This window comes from Scylla paramamosain, chromosome 6 (genome assembly GCF_035594125.1).
Source record: "Scylla paramamosain isolate STU-SP2022 chromosome 6, ASM3559412v1, whole genome shotgun sequence".
In the NCBI taxonomy this organism is placed as follows: Eukaryota; Metazoa; Arthropoda; class Malacostraca; order Decapoda; family Portunidae; genus Scylla; species Scylla paramamosain.
The window spans coordinates 26,414,104-26,439,496 of NC_087156.1; the positions used below are offsets into that span (position 1 = coordinate 26,414,104).

General features: G+C 40.6%; 1 protein-coding gene across 2 annotated transcripts in view; it reads right to left on the reverse strand.

Annotated features, from left to right (window-relative positions):
- LOC135101530 (synaptotagmin-15-like) overlaps positions 1-25,393 on the reverse strand; it is a 101,859-nt gene that overhangs the window by 10,915 nt on the left and 65,551 nt on the right. For both annotated transcript variants that reach the window (XM_064005618.1, XM_064005619.1), the window contains exon 3: positions 5,111-5,327. In XM_064005618.1, the coding sequence (XP_063861688.1) occupies positions 5,111-5,327 (217 nt within the window). The remainder of the gene's footprint in view (positions 1-5,110; positions 5,328-25,393) is intronic.

Consider the following 25,393-nt stretch of genomic DNA (forward strand, 5'->3'; position numbering starts at 1 on the left):
CCTTTCCCTCCCTCATCTTCTACCTATCTCTATACCATTCTTCCTTCTTCCTTTCCTTCTCTTCCTTCCATCCCTCACTCTTCCTCGTTCTTCCTTTTTCTTCCCTCTCTTCTCCTTCCATTCCCAGCACCTTATCCTCCAGACGGGGCAGAGGGGGGACTGAGAGGTGTATATATATATATATATATATATATATATATATATATATATATATATATATATATATATATATATATATATATATATATATATATATATTAAGGCACTGAGAGGATGGAGTCTCGAGCAATAGGAGGGGGTAAGTGGAGCTCTCCGGTGATTACTGTCCTTCTTGATTAGGTGCCCGAAATACATCATGACCTTCACCGGGGAGATAGATAGAGAGAGAGAGAGAGAGAGAGAGAGAGAGAGAGAGAGAGAGAGAGAGAGAGAGAGAGAGAGAGAGAGAGAGAGAGAGAGAGAGAGAGAGAGAGAGAGAGAGAGAGAGTACATACAAGCTGAAATCACTACTACTACTACTACTACTACTAAGAGTGCGACCACCTCCATTACTACTACCACCACCACCACCATCACCGCCGCCACTGATGAACCAAATAGAGTTGCTTATCTTTTCGGGAGAGAGAGAGAGAGAGAGAGAGAGAGAGAGAGAGAGAGAGAGAGAGAGAGAGAGAGAGAGAGAGAGAGAGAGAGAGAAAGGAAAGCTCCAACAAGTGACACGACCTACAAAAAATACTTTATATCCACGTTTTATCTTTCTCTATATCATATTAATCTAAGGTTCTTTTATAAGCTTCCTATTGTCTCGGCACGCATTAACAGCCTGATTACTGAGGCTAATGAGTCCCAGTGGTTTCCAACCTGTGGGGCGCGCCCCCCCCTAAGGGGGCCACGAAGGGCTGCCAGGGGGCGTAAGCACTTCATAAAGTAGAAAAAAATACTTAGTAGATGATTATATATCAACATTATTGATTTTGATGGAATACATAATTGGTTAAGTATTGAGAAAACATTTCAGATATGAATTATGAAATGTTATTGTCTAAATACAATTATAAATGATTTCAAATGCTACTAAGTAACTAAGGAATACATACATAATTATGTACTGTATAATTTTATTTATCTCTGACTTGTGCCGACTATGACAGTAAATAGCAGTATTTAAACCAGAGTGGAGGGGGCGCAGGGAACTTATCATTCAATGAGGGGGCGAGAATTCGAAAAGGTTGGAAACCACTGGCCGCTATTCCATTCATCTTCCGCTCTATTTGAGAACTATTTCCTTCCGATCTCCTTTTTTTTTTTTTTTTATCTAATTTTTATCTGTCTTAAACCCATTATTTCTTTTCTTCTCCTGATTACTGACCCTGAGAATTTTGCTAATGTCACCCCCAATATAACCCATTTATGTATGTATGTACGTATGTATGTATGTATGTATGTATGTATGTACTTATGTATCTGTTACTGCCAACAGTGATGCTGGCGGTTATGGAACTGTTATGTAAGTAATGATGGAAGAACAAACACAATGTTGGCTAAATAACATGTTCTGTGTTATGACAGTTGGAGTGAACTTGTGTAATAAGTTAGTAGTGTCTTAAGTTCCGGTGCTATGAAAGTTAAGTAAATGAGGGGAGTGTAATCGCCAGCCGTGCCGCCTCACAAGGTCTTGTGAGGCTGGCGGTGGAGGCTAATATGAGGCATGTATAACACTAAGGAAACTGAATTCATTATAGTAGTTAATTGCAGTAGTGAAGTTGTGTGGGAAGGACTAGCTGTAGAGAGCTTAGCTGTAGAGAGGTAGTGAGGGTCGTGTTTACGTGGTAAAGTTGATGACATGGCGTGTAGGATGATAGATAAGACACATGGGTCACCCAGGAACTATCTCTGACCTAAGGGTAAGATGGGCAGGCGTGAGGCGCCGAGGGCCAGCAGGGACGAAGCCCGGAGGGGCAGATTCCTTTGTACCGCCACCGAGTTAGGGTGTGACTACTCCAGGAAAGATCGGGCCACTACAATACAGACGCAGGCGTTGCTTGGTGAAAGGCCTCCTTAAGATCCCAAACACGTGAGTTCTATATCTGTATTACGAGGGGTCGATTGCCCTAATTAGCACAATCCATGATTAGTGATGCATTATGTTGATATAGTATGTAATGGTTTTGATACAGTATGTAATGGTTAGTAGTGCTACGCACGTCTTATATTTATTATGTATGTCTTCAGGTTTGACCGAATGCAATAAACGATTCGCGTCACCGTGTGGGTCTAAAATCCTTTAACTGCCTCCAGGCAGCTACAGTATCTGCCTATCTGTCTATCTATTTATCAATTTATCTATTTATTTATCGAAAGAGAGAGAGAGAGAGAGAGAGAGAGAGAGAGAGAGAGAGAGAGAGAGAGAGAGAGAGAGAGAGAGAGAGAGAGAGAGAGAGAGAGAGAGACTTAATTATGCATGAGACGGTTGAGAGGTATATTATCTATTCGCGAGATAATGACACGCGCGTCTTTGTTTGATAACCGGAGGGGAAGACGACGAGAGGAGTGGATAAGAGGTGATGGTGGTGGTGGTGGAAGTGGAGGGCAAGGAGATTGGTCCGGGAGAGAAGGCGGGAAGTAAAGAGGGAAGGAAGAGAGAAAAAAGAAAAAGACTGATAAAAAAAGAAAAAAATAAATAAAGGGGAAGAGATAGAAAGATTAAATGGAGTCTAGTTTGTATCATAGGTAATGTTCCACTGGCACTCTCTCTCTCTCTCTCTCTCTCTCTCTCTCTCTCTCTCTCTCTCTCTCTCTCTCTCTCTCTCTCACTTTTTCTTTCTCTTGTCTTCTACGTCTTTCTAAATCAGCTGAACCCTGTAACTCGTCCTCTCTTTCACGTCTACCCCTTTCATCACCTTTCAGCATCTCTTTCAACCTCTCTTTACTCCTCTTTTTGCCTTGCTCTATTTTTTTTAATCCTCCTCTCTCTCTCTCTCTCTCTCTCTCTCTCTCTTGAATATACATAACTTTTCCTCTCTTATCTCTCCCCTTTTATCAATTCGCCTTTCCTGTTTCTCGAACACATCCATCTGTTCACGTTTCTACTCTCTCTCTCTCTCTCTCTCTCTCTCTCTCTCTCTCTCTCTCTTTTACCCCTGCACTAGCTTTCATCTCACCATTCACGATCTCCCTTCTTTCCTTCCTTCCTCCACTCCTCTCCTATACCTCTGACTCCCTCTACGTATCACTATCTGTGTATCATTATCATCTTTTCCACCTTCATCTCCCTTTATACACGTTTCGCAACCCCTGTCTTTCATCTTTCCTTCCGCTTTGTGAATCACCCTTGTTCCGCTGCCTCCTCCTCCCGCTCCCTCCTTTCCCGGGGCTACCAATCTTGGTTCACCTCCCTTCGCATTATCTTGTCGGTATTCGGCAATTTACTCAGGCGCTGGAGGGTTCCCGCAAGACAGGTTCGAGGGCTTCCTACTCGTTCCGACGGGGAGGGAAGTGGAGCAAATATTTGAGCAGCCTGACGGTGTGCGGAGTGGAAGGACGCTGCCAAGCTCAACTGGAGGTGTCGCGGAGTGCAGTGCAGGAACTGTTTTCTGAAACACTTCGACATTGTATTTCCACTACTTTGAAAGGGCTCTAGTTGAAGCTACAGGGGGTGGGTATTATGGATGATATTACGGTTATAGTGACAGACTAACAAGATTTCTACATTATTAACAGGAGAAACACTCCTGAGAATCCGGCTGTTCGTCTCTGTGGCCTTTGAAAAATAGCCGTGATGAGAGGGCAAAGTGTTTCTGAATACGAGCTCAAGAAGACACGAGGCGCAGTGGGGAGTGGCTGTACATGAGGGAGAGGAAGAGGAACACGTGTTTATGCGACGTGATCTGAATTCCTTCCCGAGCCGTGACACTAAGTGATCAAATTGTGCCAAGAGTGAGCAGACGGAAGGAAGGGATGCTGATAGAGGAGGAGGAGGAGGAGGAGGAGGAGGAGGTTGTCAAAAGAGGAAAGCAATGTCATTTAGTTCACTGAGTAGTGTTGTGAGTGTGTGTGTGTGTGTGGTGTGTGTGTGTGTGTGTGTGTGTGTGTGTGTGTGTGTGTGTGTGTGTGTGTGTGTGTGTGTGTGTAATAATATAATAATAATAATAATAATAATAATAATAATAATAATAATAATAATAATAATAATTACAACAATAATAATAATAATAATAATAATAATAATAATAATAATAATAATAATAATAATATTAATAATAATAATGATAATAATAATAACAATAATACCTAATAACAATAATAATAATAATAATAATAATAATAATAATAATAATAATAATAATAATAATAATAACAATAATAAAAACAATAACAGCAGCACCAGCAACGAGAACAATAAAAAACAAAATGATAACAGTAACAATAATAATACTAATATCATTACTACTACTACTACTACTGCTACTACTACTACTACTACTACTACTACTACTACTACTACTACTACTACTACTACTACCACTACTATTAGTAATAATAAGGATAATAATAATAATAATAATAATAATAATAATAATAATAATAATAATAATAATAATAATAATAATAATAATAATAATAATAATAATCATAACGACAACAACAACAACAATAATAATAATAATAATAATAATAATAATAATAATAATAATAATAACGACAATAATAATAATAATAATAATAATAATAATAATAATAATAATAATAATAATAATAATAATGATAATAATAATAATAATAATAACAACAACAACAATAAGAGCAGCAGTAGCAGCAACAAAAACAACAAAAAACAAAATGATAACAACAACGATAAAAGAAACTGCAAAAACAAAAGATAACAAAAAAAAGAAGCACAAGGTAGAAAGCGACAGGGAAAAAGAAAAGAAATAGGGACGAAAAGAAGAAAGAAAAAACAAATAACAAAAAAGGAAAGAATAAGAATAAAAAAAAAGAAAACATGAAAGCAAACCTACAAGACAACTCACTCTCTCCTTCCTTCCTTCCCTCCTTCCATCCCTCCATCCCTCTCTCCCTTCCTCCCTCCATCACTCACTCCTTCACTCACCTGACGTAAGGGTCGCAGGAGTTGATGGAGCCAATGAGGCGGCTGGGGAGGTTCTTCGCTTTGATGAGAGTGACGAGGAGCTTCTCTGCGTCACTGTGGTACTCCAGCTGCAGCCACACGCGACCTATGTGGTCCTCCGGGTACTGGTCCAGGTCCCCCTCCAGCTCGTCTGTCTTGTACAGCTCCGGGTTGATGCCACCCAGTCCAGATGCAGCACCTGTCGGGAGCACACCATTTGTTGACGATGCTGCTCTACATTCTCTCTCTCTCTCTCTCTCTCTCTCTCTCTCTCTCTCTCTCTCTCTCTCTCTCTCTCTCTCTCTCTCTCTCTCTCTCAGCTGTCATGGTACTGAAAGGTATTGTCTGGTGTGTGTGATTCACCTAAGGTCGTGTGTGTGTGTGTGTGTGTGTGTGTGTGTGTGTGTGTGTGTGTGTGTGTGTGTGTGTGTGTGTGTGTGTGTGTGTTTTGCATGATAAATTGCACTGTGGTGTTGCGTTATATTAGGTTAGGTGAAGGTGATGGTAATATATTAAGAAAAGGAAACGTAAAGGAACATAAAGAAAGAACAGACACCAGTAGACTTGTTGATTCTTGCTGGGTTGTTTGTGGTGGTGGTGGTGAGGAGGAGGAGGAGGAGGAGGAGGAGGAGGAGGAGGAGGAGGAGGAGGAGGAACAGTAGGAGGTTTGTCAAGAGAGATACAAAGCAGCGTACAGTTCGTGTGTGTGTGTGTGTGTGTGTGTGTGTGTGTGTGTGTGTGTGTGTGTGTGTGTGTGTGTGTGTGTGTGTGTGTGTCTGTGCATGAGTTTTTCCGATAAATGGCAAATTTTTTGAGGGTGTGTGCGTGCCTGAGTGCACCTGCCACGCCCACACCCTCGCCTTCCCGGGGCCTCTGGAGCGTATAATGACAGGCTACTGAACCGTGCTGGAGGGAGATGAAGGGAGGGGAGGCCAGGGGAGGGCAGGGGAGAGGAGAGGGCAGAAGAGGGGAAGAGAGATGGGTGGAGAGACACGTACAGTTTAACAGAAAAGAGATGAAAGCAAGAGAGGGAAGAGACCAGCAGAAGAGGAGGACGATAAGATAAATATAAACGTAGGACACATGTGAAAGTTACAGGATAAGAAAGAAAAGAGACGAGGGAAAAGAGAATACGACTAGGACAAAAAAAAAAAAACGAAGAAAAAAATAGAAAAAAGCCCACTGATGTGCCAATCCCTAAAGAGAAAGCCACACGGATTATCTAAAACTGGAGGATAAATAAATGCCTTGAAACCATCCTCTTGCAAAAACTCAAGTCATAGGAAAGGGGGAGATACAGAAGCAGGCAGGGAGTTCCAGAGTTTACCAGCAGAGGATCCCATGAACGTAAAAGAAGCTGCAAGAAGCCAACAAGTCTCAACGTGGGAATCTCAGAGTAAAACATAAATTCCTGTGCCACCTATCATTCCAATCCATAAATTTATCTAATCTTCTTTTAAAGCTGGAATGATATGTAGCGAAAGGCAGGAAGTGGGAGATAACGAGAGAGAGAGAGAGAGAGAGAGAGAGAGAGAGAGAGAGAGAGAGAGAGAGAGAGAGAGAGAGAGAGAGAGAGAGAGAGAGAGAGAGAGAGAGAGAGAGAGAATGGGGGAAAAGGAAGAGAGAGAGAGAATGGGGGAAAAGGAAGAAAAACGAAAGAAACAGAGGAAAATGAAGTGAAAAGAAGGTTAATGCAGGTAAGAAAATGATATAGAAGAGGAAAAAAAAAGAGAAGAGAAGAGAGGGAAGTAAAGGAAAAGGTGTGACAGAATAAAGAGAGAGAAAAAAACGGAAAGAAGGGAAGTGAACAAACAGAAACAAAATAAAAAAAAGAGAAAAAGAAGAAAGATAAAAAAGTATCATGAATGAGTTAGGTAAGAGTGGATGGAGCAGAGGAGGCGAGAAAGAGAAACGAAGGAGGGAAATAGCAAGAACTAGGACATGGAAGATAGAGGAAGATAAGAAAGAGGGAGAGGAAATAAATGGGCGCCGGACTTCTCCTCTGCCCATTCATGATTCAACCGTTAATACACATTTTTGAATAACCTGCAATAAATCATACACATACACATTTCTGATAAAAAAAAGAAAAAAAGAAAAAAAGAAGAGCGCGGAGGAAAATTTGACAGATTGGAGTAAGGAGAAACAAAAAATGAGAGAGAGAGAGAGAGAGAGAGAGAGAGAGAGAGAGAGAGAGAGAGAGAGAGAGAGAGAGAGAGAGAGAGTTACAAAAGACCAGAAACCGTACATATTACGAATATAACAAAAGGTATCCATCTACTGAAGGACGCACTAGTACTTGGAAACAACAGAGAAAAAAGAAGCAACGAGAGGAGTGCCCCATGATAGACCTTAAAGAAAACGAGCTCGTGGAAATACTAAAGATAACAGTAAGAAAAGAGAGAGAAAAAAAAAAAATACGCATAGACGATTAATTACTAGATTCTGAAAGAGAGAGAGAGAGAGAGAGAGAGAGAGAGAGAGAGAGAGAGAGAGAGAGAGAGAGATTAGTGTTTTCCTTTATAACCACCACCTCCTCCTACACCCCTTTATACATCAGTCTTATCTTCCCATCAGTCCCAGCGCTCCAATCTAAGGTCCCTATTCTGAAACACCACTACGCCACACCTCCAATATTTCATCAAGCTCTAGTTAAAGCTATACGGGTTTTGAAGTTTTTTTTTTTTTTTCTTAATGGTTTGAGTGACAGATTTACAAGACTTCTAGATTACGGAAAGGAGTAACAGTCTTGAGAGCACGGCTAACCATCTCCGTGGCTTTTGAATATTGTCGTGTTTGTTTCAGAATACGGGCGTAAGTATCCTGGGTCGTGAAGTGAAGCGTCTGTTTAATACTATTGCTATTTGGCATATCTTTCCTTAATTACTAAACGCTTGGAGACGTCTTTTCTTGTTCTTCAGCCGGGTGCGGACACTGTACTGGCTAGCTAGAAATTGCAAAATCTAGTAAGTAGTCTTTTCATTCCGTTCGTTTTTTGCAGATGCTTGTGAAGATTCCACACATTGCTCTTAGTGCCATGAATTATTGCATGTTGAGTGAAAAAAAAGTGTTAATTAATTGAGAATACGTGAGTTTGTAATACAGTCTGCGTTTCTCTACCATTCCTGCTACTACTACAACTACTCCTACTCGTACTACTACTACTACTACTGCTACAGAAAGTATGCTCATACATTCCTCAGCGTAATGAAAGTCCTGAAAGTTTAGAGGGAGAGAGAAAAAATCCCTTTACTTAAGCCTGCAAAGTTTTATCCTCATTACAAATCCTCCACGTGAGAGAGAGAGAGAGAGAGAGAGAGAGAGAGAGAGAGAGAGAGAGAGAGAGAGAGAGAGAGAGAGAGAGAGAGAGAGAGAGAGAGAGAGAGAGAGTATTTACAAGTGCTTTGATGACTCCAGGTTAGGGGACGAAACGGGCAGAGATGAGAGAGAAAGCGAGAGAGGGAGAAAAAAAAAGAAGGGAGGAAGGGCAGCAGAAAAGGAAGCAGAGCGAGAAGAGCAGGGAATGAAGAGCGAGGTGGCAGGGTGGCAGGGTGTACGTGGCTGCCGAAAATAACTCCACAGACTTATAAAAGAGACCGGAGTGACCCAATTAAGGACCCTACATTAGTGGGGGTGGACAAACAAAGTGTGGGGGGAGGAGCAATCAAGGGAAAGATGGAGAATCGCTGTGTTATTGCTCCAACCTCACCCAAAGTCCTTGTCTCGCCTATTCCTCCTCTTATATCTATACTCTCTCTCTCTCTCTCTCTCTCTCTCTCTCTCTCTCTCTCTCTCTCTCTCTCTCTCTTACATGTCACTTTTTCTATACATTGACATTTGATTTTTTCTACAACTTTTTTCTTCTTATCCTATTACTTCTGTAGTATTCGTTTGTTCCTTTTCCTATTATCTAACTTCTTTCTTATTCATCTTCTCTTCTTATTCATATCCTTTTATTTTATTGATATAAGTCTGTCCTCCTCCTCCTACCCCTTCAGCTTCTTTTCATCACTTCTTCCAATCCCCGCCTTCCTTCCTTCCTCTTTCTCATATTTGTTTCTCTTCCCGCATTCACACGTTTTCCTGTCATGCTTATCTCTCTTTCTCTATTCTCTTGCCCACACCTCTTCCTCTTTCTTCCTATCCTATCACATTTCCTGTCCTTTCCACTTCTCATCTCTCCTTCCATTCCCCCATTCCTTCATTTCTTCTCTTTCTCATATTGCTTTTTTTTCCCATTATTCCCCCTTTTTCCCTCATCTTTACTTTACCTTCCTCTTCCTTTCCCTACGCCTATTCCTCTTTTCTCGTATCCTATAACTTCTTCCATCATCGTCATTCTTCTACCTCTTCTTCTCACTCTTCCCATTCTACCTGTCATCGAAGGAAGGTTTAATTAACGACAGGGGTTAATGGTGCGCCTCATGTGGGGTGGGGAAGAGTAGGAGAGAGAGAGAGAGAGAGAGAGAGGAGAGAGAGAGGGAGGGAAGAGAGAGAGAAGCGCCTTTAACGAGCGGCGGCGCCAGGATCGAAAAGACAAACGAGTGAGCACACCGCCAAAGCGATAAAATAACTCGGGCGAATGGAGCCATAAAGGAGAAATATAGAGGCCTATTCCTACACACACACACACATGGCACGAGATGCTAATGAATGAGAAATATAAAGGGGTGGGGATGATTGATAATGAGGGAGGGTATCTTATCATGTTTATTTGGGAGGTCTGTGGAAGAAGATGATCGTAGTGGTTAGGGTGGTGATATTTAAATGTGTCTTTATGGGTGGATGGATGGTAATGAGAGGGAAGGTGTGACAAGGAAGGGATACAGATGTGGAGATCAAGAAAATTGGTGGTGATAATGGAGGGAGAGAGAGAGAGAGAGAGAGAGAGAGAGAGAGAGAGAGAGAGAGAGAGAGAGAGAGAGAGAGAGAGAGAGAGACTGACTTATGATGTACATAACTCAAGGCCGCGTAATTAACTCGTTAATTTTTCATGGATGTTTTTGTTCACATTAGTGTCACAAAATACATGTTAAAGAATCAGGAGAATCATAGAGACGCCCTTGAACACCACGACAACTTCCTCAAGGGCCTCTTAATTAAAAGTAACCGAGACAAAACGCTGAATTGTTTACGAATATGGACCAGTCCTTTGAAATGGGGAACGGTAATGTTACAAATCCGATGCTTGACGGAGACAGAGAAAGGAGGGCATTAAGGTGCGTGTGGCGGTGATTAGAGCATAAAAATCATGTCTAGACAGTTGCGTCATATTGGTCTTTCTAAAACTGGATCATATTGACATGATACGAAACAAGGAATAGATAATAAGGAGTGAGCATATCTGGTGCTGTCTTGTAGACGAGTTATGCTGCCCCGTTAAAAATATATACTACTGTTATTTGTTCTACGAACGTCCTGTTGCCTTGAGGTTGTTCACAGTCATACATGAACCGCATTCTTATTTATCTCATGTCTGGTCTCAGTTATTTCAAGAGTGATTCCTGACTCCAGTGATAGCTGAGCAAGGATTCTGCATCACCAATGGGAAGACACCTATGGAGATCCCATAAATTATTTATATTTTCTTTAAAAACAAATATTGCCTTTAAGAGAATCTGAAGCGTTTAAAATACGAGTTATTAGGAAGCGTAAAACGTATCAAGTAAGAAAAAAGAGAAAAAAGTGAAATGTAGCATGTGACATCACCTACACACGCACACCAGACTCAACGGAGCACACAAAGAGCATTTTCTAGCACTGTCTATGCTGCGCAGATTTAACAGCGAACACCAGCCTTCACACAAGGAAATAATATATTTATTAATTATGCATGCACAACATCAGAATATATCTGCATGTATCACTGGATGGTGATGCGTGCTGCCGAGGGAGGAGGGAGGGAGAAGGGAGGGAGGGAGTGAGGTGGCCCTGTCGCTGGCTAGGCTGTCAAGTCACACTCGATAATGTTCATACACAGGACTGTATAAACCTGCAGACCTCAAGGACGTCGTGGTGCGGGTATCACAGTTAGGTGTCTGTCATGTCTCGAAAAATTAGCAAAGTGCAGGTGTTAGGATGCTATTGCTGTTCTCTGTGCTTTAGAGGACGATTGTCATTTCAAGGTGGTGGCCTTCCTGTGCGGCCTTGAACGAAAATGAAATGAAAATAACTTGACGTGACTGAGATTGCGTGGGACACCTGCTCTTCCTCAATACTTATCTCCTTTCCCCCACCGCCGCCTTCGTTTACCATCACTTCCTCTCTTTCCTTTTACTATCTCTGTTTCCTCGCACTATCTCCTCCTCCCCAACCCTTCTGACACCCCAAGGTCTTACTACAAGCTCCACTCAGGAAGTTTCATGACAGCCGCTGCCTTTCCCTGCATGGCGTGTGAGCATGCACGAGGCGCCTCACCCCTAAAGACGATGTTTCTTGAGTCGCAGAGAGTCAAGGACGCTAGAGGGGTCCACACACACACACACACACACACACACACACACACACACACACACACACACACACACACACACACACACACACACACACACACACACACACATACACAATAAATAAAAAACCGTTTGTGCGCATTTTTTTTTTTTCAAAGAAGCAAGAAGATACCATGAGCGAAGAGTGAGACCTAGTGTTACTGTTTTGCACTAGTAACCTCAGTTGGGGTGCAACGATTGTAACTAAAGCGGGACATGTAAGTATTTTGTTTGCCATTAAATTCCCCACGCTCACGGCTCGCCCCTCCTGCCGCCGCGACGCAGCTACAGGCCTCCTTTCCGAGTTCGTCGCAGCTCCTACTAATGATACGGTTCCTAATGTTTTACCTTCCTCTGTGCCTATATATGCATATATAAATACACACATAAATAATAGGGAAACTAAATTCTAATGTACTTATAAATAATGAAGAAGTTAAACTCACAAATATTACACACAAATATCAAAGAAACTAAATTCAAAATAATAAAGAAAACAAACTCAAATGTACACATAAATAAGGAAGAAACTTAACTCAAGTAACAAAACAGAATAGATGAGATAATTTGAACGAGGACACTAAGTGCTAACTGAACTCAATTGTTTGGATATAGCTATGTTCGTGTGTGTTCGTACATATAAGATGTACAGATACTTTTTTCCTGACTCTATTACTTTAATGGGTAATAATGAATCTGAGGCAGCATTTAGTAGACTCACCAATCGCTCGATCTTCACTATTAGTTTTCTTACGGTGTGTAACCAATGAATTACTCTGCATTTCACTATATACCCTATGTACTTCAGTTTATTTCTAAGCTGTGAGCAAATTGTAATATTGTATCATATCGTATATATATATATATATATATATATATATATATATATATATATATATATATATATATATATATATATATATATATATATATATATATATATATATATATATATATATATACGAGTATATATATATATATATATATATATATATATATATATATATATATATATATATATATATATATATATATATATATATATATATATATAATTACAGCTTGGCAACACATCATATCTTCCTCCTTTCTCCCTTTCCAACGGTACACTTCTACGTATTTCTATGTTTCTGTGTCGTGAAGGCATAAATAACTCAGTATCACATTTTCATAAACACTCTTTTATCTTCCTATTTTATATGTGCATATAGCTCAGCACATCGATCCCGCATTTCTGTGTAGCATTCTGTGTCCCCAAAGGTATAAGTTATCCATGCGTTATGAATGTCATTAAAAAGTTAAGGCTAAACATGTCAGTTGCTCAGGGGCGGAGGGACGAGGCGGACACTGCATGGACAGCGCTGACGTCCCTTCCTTCCAACATCTCTTATTCCTCTCTCTCTCTCTCTCTCTTATTACTTCTACAATATTCTTTTTTTTTTTTAATTTAGCATTTTTTTTTGTTACTACAGCATACTTTTCTTTTTCCATTTAATTATCTTTTTCATTTTCTTTCTCTTTCTCTTCTTCCCTTTCCAAACACATAACGTTTTTTTTTTTTTTATTACTTAAGTATACTTTTCTTTCCCTTCCAAATGTCCTTTTTTTTTTCTTCCTCTCAAATATCTTGTCTTTCTTTTAATATTCTTTCCATCTCTTCTTTACCAGTCTTTCTTTTCCTTCCAAACACATCGCTTCTTTTGTTTTAGTTCAATATATATTTCTTTTGTTTCGAAATGTCCCTTTTTTCCTCTTTAAAACATCTTGTCTTCCTCTTAATTCCCTTTCCATCCCTCCTTTATTAATTTCTCTTTTTCCCCTTCCAAACACATAATTTTCTTCAGTCACTGCAACATACTTTCCTTTCCTTTTAAATACCTATATTTTCCCCAATCAAATACCTTTTCTTCCTCTTCCATTCCCCACCATTTCTTCTTTACCTCTTCTTCCTGTTTCAAGCACATTTTCCTTCTTCCCAATGCAGAGAATTGGCTAACTGCGCGGCTACGGAGAAAATAGCCAGAACAATGACAACTTCAAGGAAATCATTACGTAGGGAAATGTAAGGGACAGTTTAGTGACACTCCTGCGGTGGATGGCGACTTATGACAACAGTGGGCATCGTTAATTTCTTGCGAAGACGTATTGCAAGTCATTGTGAGAAGTGGTATTGGAGCTTGTTGTTGTTGTTGTTGTTGTTGTTGTTGTTGTTGTTGCGGAGAAAGTATGATATTTACATAAGTGCGTTCCTCTCTTCCTTCCTCACTTCCTTGAATTCAAGTGGTGTTCATTGCACTGTTCACATATTTTCTATTTCTATTTTGTTCTTTATTCCTTGATTCTTTTCGGCCATTTTTTCTTCGTTTCCAGCTAGCAGTGTAAAGGATTTCGTCAGACTGCCTTAGTTTTGAATCGCCTTTACATACATCGACACCTTCCCGTCCTCATCTTCACCTCAAGACGCGTGTTTTGTGCTTCATTATCTTTCTATTCTCACTAATACCCCTCGATTTTCCTTTAACCGTTTTTCCCCCTTTTCCAGAATTCATGTTGGTTTTCTTTTCTTACATTATTATTCTGTGCACCATTTCATTTCTATTCTCACCATTATCCCTTCATTCCCTTTCTGTTTTCCTTCCTTTCCAGAGTTTTAGTATGTTATCTTTTCCTTTTATTTTCCTGATCCCCGTCAACTGATAAACAAGTGGTGGTAGTGGTTTGAGAGGCGCTGGAAATGTTGAGAGCTGTAATTATGAGACTTTTATATGTTGTGAATTGTTTGTATCGTTGCAATAGTATTACGGGAGGTTTTCTATTGAGATGACAACGCAAAGTGGTGAAGAGCAAGTCGTGAATTATGTATACAGGTAGTAGTCAGAGGGAGAGTGAGAAGGAAAGGGTGATGGGAGAGTGGGGAGGGGCAAGGGAAGGGAGAGTAGGAAAGATTAGTGAAGGGAGTAGAGAAAGAAGAGCTGGGTGGAAGTTTAATTTATTTTGAAGAGAGAGAGAGAGAGAGAGAGAGAGAGAGAGAGAGAGAGAGAGAGAGAGAGAGAGCAATACAGTTCTTTATTCGTGTTGGGTACAATTTTTAGTCACATAATCTTGAAGGACAAGCTTATATAAGTAACCAGAAACTTAAAACCTTGAGAAATAAAAAAAAAAAAAATTGCGAAAAAAGCACACACACACACAAAAAAAAAAGAAAAAAAAATGAAACGAATATTATAGAACGAACACTTGTTATAGTAATAACGTAATTTGTTTTAATCAATCCAACAATCAAACATGTGTAAAAAAATTTTCATTATAGCAGTCTGATAATCTAACAAGCAACGTATTTTTTGTCATTAAAGACATCCACTTTTATTCAAATATTTCGTGATATCTAATCTTAAAGGACTGCACTATATAATTTACACTGGACACCATAGAGGACAAGTTCAAGATCAGGACATTTTCAAAGCATGGTGACACATCTTGTGCGGGATCCTTTAAGCCCATGATAAAAAAAAAGGAAAGAAACTCAACATTCTTTTCGTCGAGAACATGACGTGCAGGTATCGAGTCCATAATATGATAATAAAAGGGAATTACTATGAGCGTTTGTGAGGGCTCGGAGCCAACAGTCTACGCCTTTTATTAGCGTATGAATGTATCCGTTTTGGCTCTCAAGATATTTGACAATGCCAGGCAACTGAATATATAAACCGTACAAGCGTCTGGGAGAGGTTGCAAAGGTCTCATAAATGATGGGCATGCAAGTTTAATGATGGTATATCGCCTCACTGCTCTGGGGAATGTTACCAGCGCCGTGGGAATATGGAATGTCTTACTACCACTACCACCATCACCACCACCACCATCACAACAACAACGACTACTACTACTACTACTACTACTACTACTACTACTACTACTACTACTAGTACTATTACCATCACTACTACTACTACTGCTGCTGCTGCTGCTATTGTCACTACTATTACTACCACTGCTACAGCTATTGCCACTACTACAACTACTACCATCATCGATACTACTACTACCTACTACTACTACCACACTGCGCCACTGTTCGCCCCTCAGTTCTCCCCTCAAGGTCAGATTGTACATTCCTCAGATCCTACCCATGACGATGCGCCCCTTCATCTGCAGTGCACCCCCTCAATTCACTGGCATACCAATCTTCGCCACACCATCACCTCAATCAAAACAAGAACTTTAGTAAATTGCTTCACCAAGCTACACACACACACACACACACACACACACACACACACACACACACGGTGCCCCGCCCTCTCCACCATCCTATAATCAAATACGAACCCAATACTCATCACATTTGAATTTAGCGTGTAACAGGTAAAGCAGAGATGGAGATGGAGGAGGAAGTGGTGGTGTGGATGGGAAGGTCAATACTTAACAGTTCTCTTCATGTTCCTTCACCACCTCCAATGCTTCTACCACCACTGCGAAGGAACACAAAGGAAAAGCAAACAGTATGAGACAAATCAGCCCATGCCTTACAGTTAATTTCATGTACCACCACCATAAAGGAACACAAAGGAAGACCGAACAGTAACGCAAATCTGCCCTATACCTTTACATTTCGCCACCTTCACCACTACCACTGGAAAGGAACACAAAGGAAGACCGGACAGCATAAAAATAGATAAATAAAACAGATAAATTAGTCCAATACCTAACAATTAACTCTGTCCCTCCACCATCACCAACAACACAAAGGAATACAAAGGATGACCGAACAGCAGCAGACAGTCCACTCTGATGATAAGCCACACTTGGTAACAGAAAGCAAGACATGTTAGGAACTCAGAACTTTGGATAACATTGAAGTAATGCATTAGTGTCTTCATTTGAGGGGTACGTTAGGTTAGGTTAGGTTTAAATTCATCCAGTTCACTGATTTCGCTGCTGGAGGTCCCTTCTTTGTGTAGATAACAATTTAAAAAAGGCATCATACGTACTTTGGCCACAAATAAACAGTCAGTGTCTTGAAGTTGAAATAAGGTTACTTACATAAAACACAAAACTTTTACATCCACTAGTGCGAGACTCCATCAAGTCCACCACCACCAACCACCATCCATAATCTCCACCAATATCTTAACTCATCTCTCTTAATCCTATTGCCTGTACGGTAGCCCACTTTTCCTATCTCCGCCAGGAACAACGTCAGCACCCCACACCAGTATACTCCTCTACGCCACTCCCGCCGCCTCCTTCCCTAGTCTGTTGCTAGGAGCGGCTCTGAGCGACCTCCCCACGATCCCCAGAGGTCATCAGTCCCTTTGTCGACGGTCAGGTTCTGGTTTCCTTGAGTAATGGTGAGCAGACGAGAGCAAGTATTGTTTAATCTTGTAGGAGGAAAGATCAAGGAAGAGGAAAGAGAGGATGGTAGAGAGAGAGAGAGAGAGAGAGAGAGAGAGAGAGAGAGAGAGAGAGAGAGAGAGAGAGAGAGAGAGAGAGAGAGAGAGAGAGAGAAAGTGAAGACATTTACAAGTCAGTACTCCCTTTCCCTCTTTGACGCACGCATACACACACACACACATACACACACTCTCTCTCTCTCTCTCTCTCTCTCTCTCTCTTTGTCATTTAATACAACCAATAAACACCAACACTCGAACATAAATGCGGAACAACAACAACAACAACAACAACAATAACAACAACAACAACAATAACAGCAACAACAATAACAGCAGCAACAACAACAACAACAACAACAACACCACAAACAACAACAACAATAACAACAACAACAATAACAGCAACAACAACAACAACAACAACAACAACAACAACAACAACAACAACTTAATGTGTGACGTGATAAGAAGCAAATCCATCCACAGAAGCCTTCACACAAGACAAGGCAGCCTTACAGACGGCATTTACTTTAACAAACTTAATTATTATACTCTCATGGAGATTTACTGTTAAACGCTTTGAACCTGAACATAAATAGTCATACATAGACAGACATACTGACATACAGACAGACAACCACACATACACGCGCACACACACACACACACACGAAAAGGCAAAAATAACAGTGAATTTCTCGTCTACTGATTGGTGGAAAAATAAGCAGTGCCAGGTGTGGATTTACCCTGGAATTACACCTTGGTTATTAATTAGTACTCTTCTGCAACCCTCACATTCATTACCTACCTGTACCTGTACCTCCTCCTCCTCCTCCTCCTTTTTTCCCTTCTCTCCTCCTCCCCCTTTTTTCCTTTCTCTCCTCCTCCTCCTTTTTTCCCATTCTCTCCTCCCGTCCTACTCCTTTTTCCCTCTTTTCTTTACATCAAATTCATGTCTCCACCACCACCACCACCACCAACACCACCACCACCACCACAACTACTTCTGTCTCCTCCTTCATGCCCATATTCTGAAATACTTCTACGCTGCACTTCGACTGTCTTCAAAAGGCTTTATATTTAGTTCATTACACGGGTTTTTGAGGGTGTTTTCATGATTCTAGTTATAGATGAACAAGGTCTAACTTATTTCTTGGAAAAACACTTTCGAGAACCAGGCTAATCATCTCTGGGGTACTATGAAAACAGTCATGGTGAGAGAGCAGAGCGTTTTAAAACAAGGAGATAAGAGCGGCACTAAGTACGAGTACCTCCCTTCAACGGGTCACCATAGCAACAAGTACAACTTTTACTGCGTCCTCTTCCTCTTCTCCCCCCTCCTCCTCCTCCTCCTCTTCCTTGTCCTGTCCTCCATATCCCTATCTACTCATTCTATTTTTAACTTTTAATGGTTTTCCCTTCGCCTCTCTCTCTTTATCCTCCTCTTCTTAATCTCCCTCCTTCTCTCCCTTCACCTCGTTTGACTTTTACTTTCACGTGCTCCGCAAACTAATAATTTACTTTGATGGAACAACACGTACTATGATGTTTTCGGAGGGAAAGACTGATGGCACCCAGAAAATCGAGTTTTATCTTGGATGTGGTGAACTTAATTTAGTATTTCGGGCATAACTTTTTTTTTTTTTTTAAGTTTCAGAGATCAGGATGATATCGTTGCGTGGACTGCTTCTTTGATGTCTTGATGATGTCCAAAGCGATTTAAGCAATATAAATAGAGATACTCATTTATATCCTTTTGATTTCTTACTGCGAACCTGATTATGGTGTTTCTTTGTGGGTCCGCCAACTTTTAATTCAAATATTATTAACACTTTTTAAGAAGAGTCACTGGCAGACAAAATTTTTCCTTCAATACCTATAACTTTTTAGACGCTATTTTTGTAGCTTAAAAAGACAAAATTAACCTTCCATTTTCTCTCTTTTTTTTTTTTTATCTGAGTTTCCATGCAAAGAATTTTTAGTGACAGGGAGGTTAACGAAGGACGGACACGACAGTAATAGGGTAAAGCGGATGCAAGGAGCGCCACCTGTTGCCAGCTGTCACACCACGGCGGGCTGTGGAGTTTGCAGTTTTCCTTATGTTCTTACAAACGGAGTGACTTCCAGGATGAAATGGGTGAAGAGACGTGAAGAAAGACGAGGCCTTGTTTGTTCTTTGCGCTCCGATATGTTACAGTGCAGTTTTCATCAGTTTTAAAGTATGGTTTTAGGCGTATTTTTTCCGAAAAGTATACGGTATGAAGTGGCTGTCTGCCATCTTGTATTTGGAAGTTTTTGTACTCTGATTATTATTATTGTTATTATTATTAATATTATTATTATTATTATTATTATTATTATTATTATTATTATTATTATTATTATTATTATTATCATCATCATCATCATCATTGCTTTTTTTTACTTTATTTCTTTCTTACTTTTTGTGTCATGAATGTTCTGTGTTCTGGAACATGTATTTGAAAGTAAAAGCTGTTTGATTGATTGATTTGTTGATTGGCTAGTCCTACTACTACTACTACTACTACTACTACTACTACTACTACTACTACTACTACTACTACTGGAATAATCTAATTTTGCAAGCCATAATTTCACACTCGGTCATGATTTGTAATTCAAGAACTTCTTTAAATTTGCCTGATTTCTATGCCGAGCACGAAAGTAAAGGAAAATCATATAACAAATTAAATATCAGTCGCTTTTTCTTCAGTAACTCTAAAATTATGTAAGTTTGGACTGCTTCTTACTCCGAACACGATAATATGAAGGAAAGGTATATTAAAAACTAGCAGGTTCTAATCGTCTTCTTTCCTCATAAGAGTTTCATCTTTAAGCCCAGCGGGGGAGCGACGGTGCGAAACGATCTAATCTAAGGTGTCGCGGCCAGAAAATTAATTAATCTGGCATAAAGTGTTACGGGTCGCCACGTAACGGCGACCTCGTCATCTTGGCCCGGATGTAAGGCCATCATCCTTCTAGGGAGAGGCTCATTACATACGCGTAAAGACGCTCAAAGTAGTGAGGTCATATTCTACAAAATGATTAAGAAAAACATCATATCTGGCACAGTCTCTGGTCAGACTTCAAGCTGGCCAGACATCTGTTGGTGCAGCACATGATCAGTGAGCCATGCAGTGACCTGACTTACTAGAGAGCAGAGGTGGCGCCCTGGGTTGCTGCGTCCAATGGCTGTGTTATTACTCTAGTTTACTCGAGTCTTTCATTATGAAGGTCTCAGAATTGGAGGCTGAGATCCATCGGAGGATCTCAGAGGTGGATGCTGAGACGGAGGGTGGTGTGCAGGGGGACAAAGAGGATGAAGCTCTATAGGGCACCTCGCCTCGAGGGGAACCAAGTGGAGACGAGGAATCCCTTCTGTGTATTGGAAGGAATATCGAAGGTGGACATAGCGGGGAAAGACAAGGAAAGGAAAAAAATGGCAGACACAAATATTTTGCTCTCAGGTATAGTGGCTGTGCTTGGCGGCAGTCAAGTCAATGTAAGGAACATAGCGTAAGGAACATAATGTAAAAAAAAAAAAAAAAAAAAAAAAAAAACTGAAAATAAACAGATTGAGGAGATGAGCATGTGATAAAGGAAGAAAAATAGACACGAGCGAAGAATTGTAACGCAGTAAATTAATAAATGTGCATAAGGATCATAATAAGTCGTTCTTGAATAAGCACAAAAAAATATACGAGTAAATAATTATGATAGCATATGTACAACGTCGTGCATGCAACGCAAGATCAAGAAAATAGATCAACTTCTAGTACCAGTTAAGTAGAACAGTGGCGTGCATTCATGAATGGTCCTCGCACTCCTAAGGCGAATAGGGTACTAGGATTAATTTTTAGGAGTGTTAAAAGTAGAACAAAGCCCGAAGTAATATTGAAGTTATACTTGGCGCTGGTCAGACCTCATGTAGACTACGCTGTGCAGTTCTGGTCCCCACATTACAGGAAGAATATAGGTCTATTAGAATCAGTACAAAGGAGAATGACTAAAAGGATACAGGGGATGAGGAGTATTCCTTACGAGGCGAGATTGAAGATGTTAAATTTACATTCTTTAGAGAGACGTAGGTTAAGAGGAGACCTGATAGAAGTCTTTAAGTGGTATAAGGGTTATAACAAGGAGGATGCAAGTAAAATTCTTAGGATCAGTAACCATGATAGAACAAGAAATAATCATGTTGTTTGTGCTAGGACATTAGGGAGCTTTAAGAGAAGATTAGACGGGTTTATGGATTGGGATGATAGGTGGAAATAGGCAGGTATATTTCATACAGGGACTGCCACGTGTAAGCCTGGTTGCTTCTTGCAGCTTCCCTTATTTCTTATGTTCTTATGTTCCTCGCCGTGACAGACGTGAAGATTCATTGGTTCACCTTGGAGTGGTTGGTATGTCATGACGCAACGTCGTTATCATGCACGCTAAGATATATGAATAAAGTAAGATGTACCAGAAGAGATGAAGCAACGACCTATATTCTCATTTCTTATTTTCTACATGATGCAAATCGAGATATTTCATAGGGTTACTGCCACGTGTAGCTCTGACGGCATCTTGTGGCTTCCCTTACCTTCTTGTTCTTATGTAAACAACAAAACTTATTCCCTTACCTTTTTAAGTTCTTATGTAAACAACAAGACTTATCAATGCAAGACTAATAAACAGTCCCTAGTTCCGCATTCCCTTACCCAGAGGAACTGACAACCTCCCCACGTCACATACGGAAACTTTTCAAAATTCTTCGTTCGTGTATCTGGAAATGCATGGCTATTAGAGAGTTCGAGGGTCTTGGGGTGAAAGTGTGCGTGATGATTTAAACATGAGAGGTGTCCTCATGAACCCAACAAGAATAAGTGAGAGAACGAGAAATACTTGGCCATCATACATGTAATAAAATATAAGAATTATGAATAATGTAGACAATAAGCATGACACAGATTTCTTCCAGGATGCGCACTAATATGTATGGAATTAGAGCAAGATGTACCAATACAGCTAAGCAGTAATCTATTTTCTCAACTCCTCTGTTTTGCGTCTGAAGGTGGACGGCCAAGGGAAAGAAATGTAAGAAAAGTCCACTAAACTGCCTCATCCTCTTCCCTTAAAAAGTATAATAGAGAAAAGTTTGTTCTTGTAGAGATGTTATGTGCTTCTCCACTTGAGTTTGTATACGTTAAGCAATAAAAAATAAATAATGAACCAGGAAAACATGATACATGTTGCTCTCTCGTCCTCAAGGGCGGAGAGAGAGAGAGAGAGAGAGAGAGAGAGAGAGAGAGAGAGAGAGAGAGAGAGAGAGAGAGAGAGAGAGAGAGAGAACTTTAATATGCGAGCACACACACACACACACACACACACACACACACACACACACAAAGCTGAGGCCGAACAACATTACCAATATTGCAGAATACAAAGATGCAACACATTTTTTGCCATTGGGTAACAACTGATATTTTATATTTGCTTATGCCTAGAATTCATGGGAAAATACTGATATTTATTTTTAGCATTACTTTTGTGGCCAGGATGATGATATTTATGAAATTTATCTATTCCCCATTCGGAGAAAGTGGCGAATTTGAACTCTCATTTGCAGAAAATAGAAACAAAACGACATGTGATGCAAAAGTAGCATTTATTTGTTCTAGGATTGCACAAGTGAGACAATAAAACATTAGAAATGAGTATTTTTCCGCAGGGAGTTCCTTGGGGAACTCCCTGCATTCCATGACCTTTATTTGTGGATCAACGAAGACACCGGCATCCACTTTTGCCGCAGACAGCTTAGGGAAGAAATCTTGGAGATACTTGAAAGCTGCAGACTCCTTATCTAGAGCTCTGACGAATTGTTTCATAAGGCACATTTCTAAGTGCAGTGGAGGAAACAGTACCTTTCTGGGGTCCAACAAAGGCTCCCATTTGACGTTGTTCTTCCCGACACTAAACTCTGTCCGCTGTGGCCAGTCTCTCTTGTGGTAGTGTGCCACGGTGTCCCTGCTGTCCAAAGGCAAGGATAACAAGGAAACTTGGTAAAGCCGCCTAAGAGACCCATCAAGAAGGCCATCATTTTAAAGTCTCCCATAACTTCCCAACCGTACTCTTCATATTTCAAGGCATGTAGCAAGATATTGATACTATTGTATTCCTCTCTGAGCTATACAGAGTGAGCGAAGGGAAGAGATGCATACATGATCCCGTTATGAAGCAGCACTGCTTTGAGGCTCCTGCACGAACTGTCGATGAAGAGGCGCCACTCGTTGGGGTTACAGGCGATTCCAATTGCCTAAAACAGACCGGTCACATTGTGGTAAAATCAAAGCTCATCATAGCGAGTAAAAAAGCTTGAAAAATTTCTCCGACCTATTTTCTCACTTTCATCTAACAAATGACACTGCTTGAATCTCGACGTCAAAAACTCGGAATTAGCTTTGTGAGACCAAGATCTCTGATCAGGTCGTTGACGTCATTTTGGTTGGGTTAGTAAGGGTTTCTCTCCTCAGTTGCGCCTCTGAAATCTGGATCAATGACTTCATCTTCTGAATTGTTTTTCCTTTCTAAAAACTGCTGCTCTCTCTTTGGAGGAGTGGGTACGGGAAGGTCAGACCAGTGCGGCACTGGCGCATAGATGACATAAGGTCTGGATGTATGATAGCAGGTCAGTTTCAAAACATCGCTGTCCAGATCAGGAAAAAAAAAGTTTAAAGGAAATAATAATAATTTTCTTTGATTTCTAGATAAAAACAAATAGGAAATGACATTTTACTGACCAAAGACAAAAAAAAGTTAAAATTTTGTTACACGGCAGAGAGGAGCACACCAGTCGTTTCCTTACATCTCGGCACGCAGTCAGCAGCTCCCTGCCACCTGCTCGGGCGCCCCTCTATAAATATAATGGCCTTGTGTGGAGGGACGGTGAAAAATTTTGGTTTATATGAAGAAAACGTTCAGAATCAGTATAATATGACAATGGACATGTGGCAGCATTCTCTCTCTCTCTCTCTCTCTCTCTCTCTCACCACGCCACCAGAGGGTAGCAGTGAGCAGGCAGAGGATAGTAGTGAGCCAGAACACAGCCTCTCACCACCCAGCGGCCCCTCCCTTGCCTGCCTCGCCCAGCCAATCGCCCTAAAAGCATTACTGTAACCAGGGAGACCCACCAGCCTCGTCCCCTATTGATAGCGGTGGTGGTGGTGGTGGTGGTGGTGAGGCTATAGAGTCCGTTAAGTCGTGGGATTTGTAGTTGCGTTGCGCCATGCCTAGATTAAGATGCTGGCTCGTGTGTGTGTGTGTGTGTGTGTGTTGGTGGTAAGCAGCTTAACAGGCCCAATATTCTAATCTGTACCTCAAAGGCTTTCTTTTTTTCAGCCTCTTGTGTCAGCCTGGCTCCTCATCTACACTCTTGGCTCCTCGTCCTCCATCACCCCTTGCAGCTTCCCTCCTCGTCCTTCCCAACACATCCTACTTTATAGTCTCCCTTCCCGCCCCTCACAGTTCCCTCGTGCATCTCGTGTCACTTTTCCAGCACTTCAAAACGGCCTTTCCACTCTCTACAGCCACTATGGCCCCTGTCTTTCCCCATGAGGTCCTTTCCAATCCTCAGACTCGTTCTCTTCCCTTCACAGCGCACTTCAGACCTTTCGCTTTCCTCCATTCTTCTTCACAGGAAATTAACCTTCAAGTAGAAAGACGCCACCTTATTTCGTGGTAGCAGTGAGGAAAAAGAGGGAAAGAAAGAGAGAGAGAGACAGAGAAGGAGACACCGCATATGAAGTGTAACGATGCAGTTCTGGTAACACAATCTTGTGAATGATATTACGAGAGGAGGAACCATTCACGCGGAGAAAGGTTAGGTGAATTCAGCCGTGAGCAGCATATTCTTTTTTACGAGAGGTATCCGGTACACGTTTCTCGTCTTTGGTAAAAACACACAGTTTCAGGAAAAAAAAAAAAAAAAAAAAAAAAAAAAAAAAAAAAAAAAAACGAATCTTTTGAAATATGTTGAAGGAATTACGGATAAGCTTTATTTCAATCTATTATTTCTTTTTTTATGTGACTGAGTAGCAGCGTAAAACTATGATGTAGTAGAAAGTATATACGTCCTGGTTTTTTGTTTGGTTCATTCTGTCGAGTATTTACTTATCTATATATTCAAAGTTATCATTGAAGAGAGACAAGTTTTTCCGTCTTTTCATGTCAGTTACTTACATGTGTATCTGTCCAGCGAAAAGGGATCCGTGAAAAGACGCAAACTTCACCGTCTATTTATCTATTCATTTGTCAAGTTTACATAAGGATTAGTACGGTTAAAGTCATCCGTGGAGAGAGACAAGCTTTGC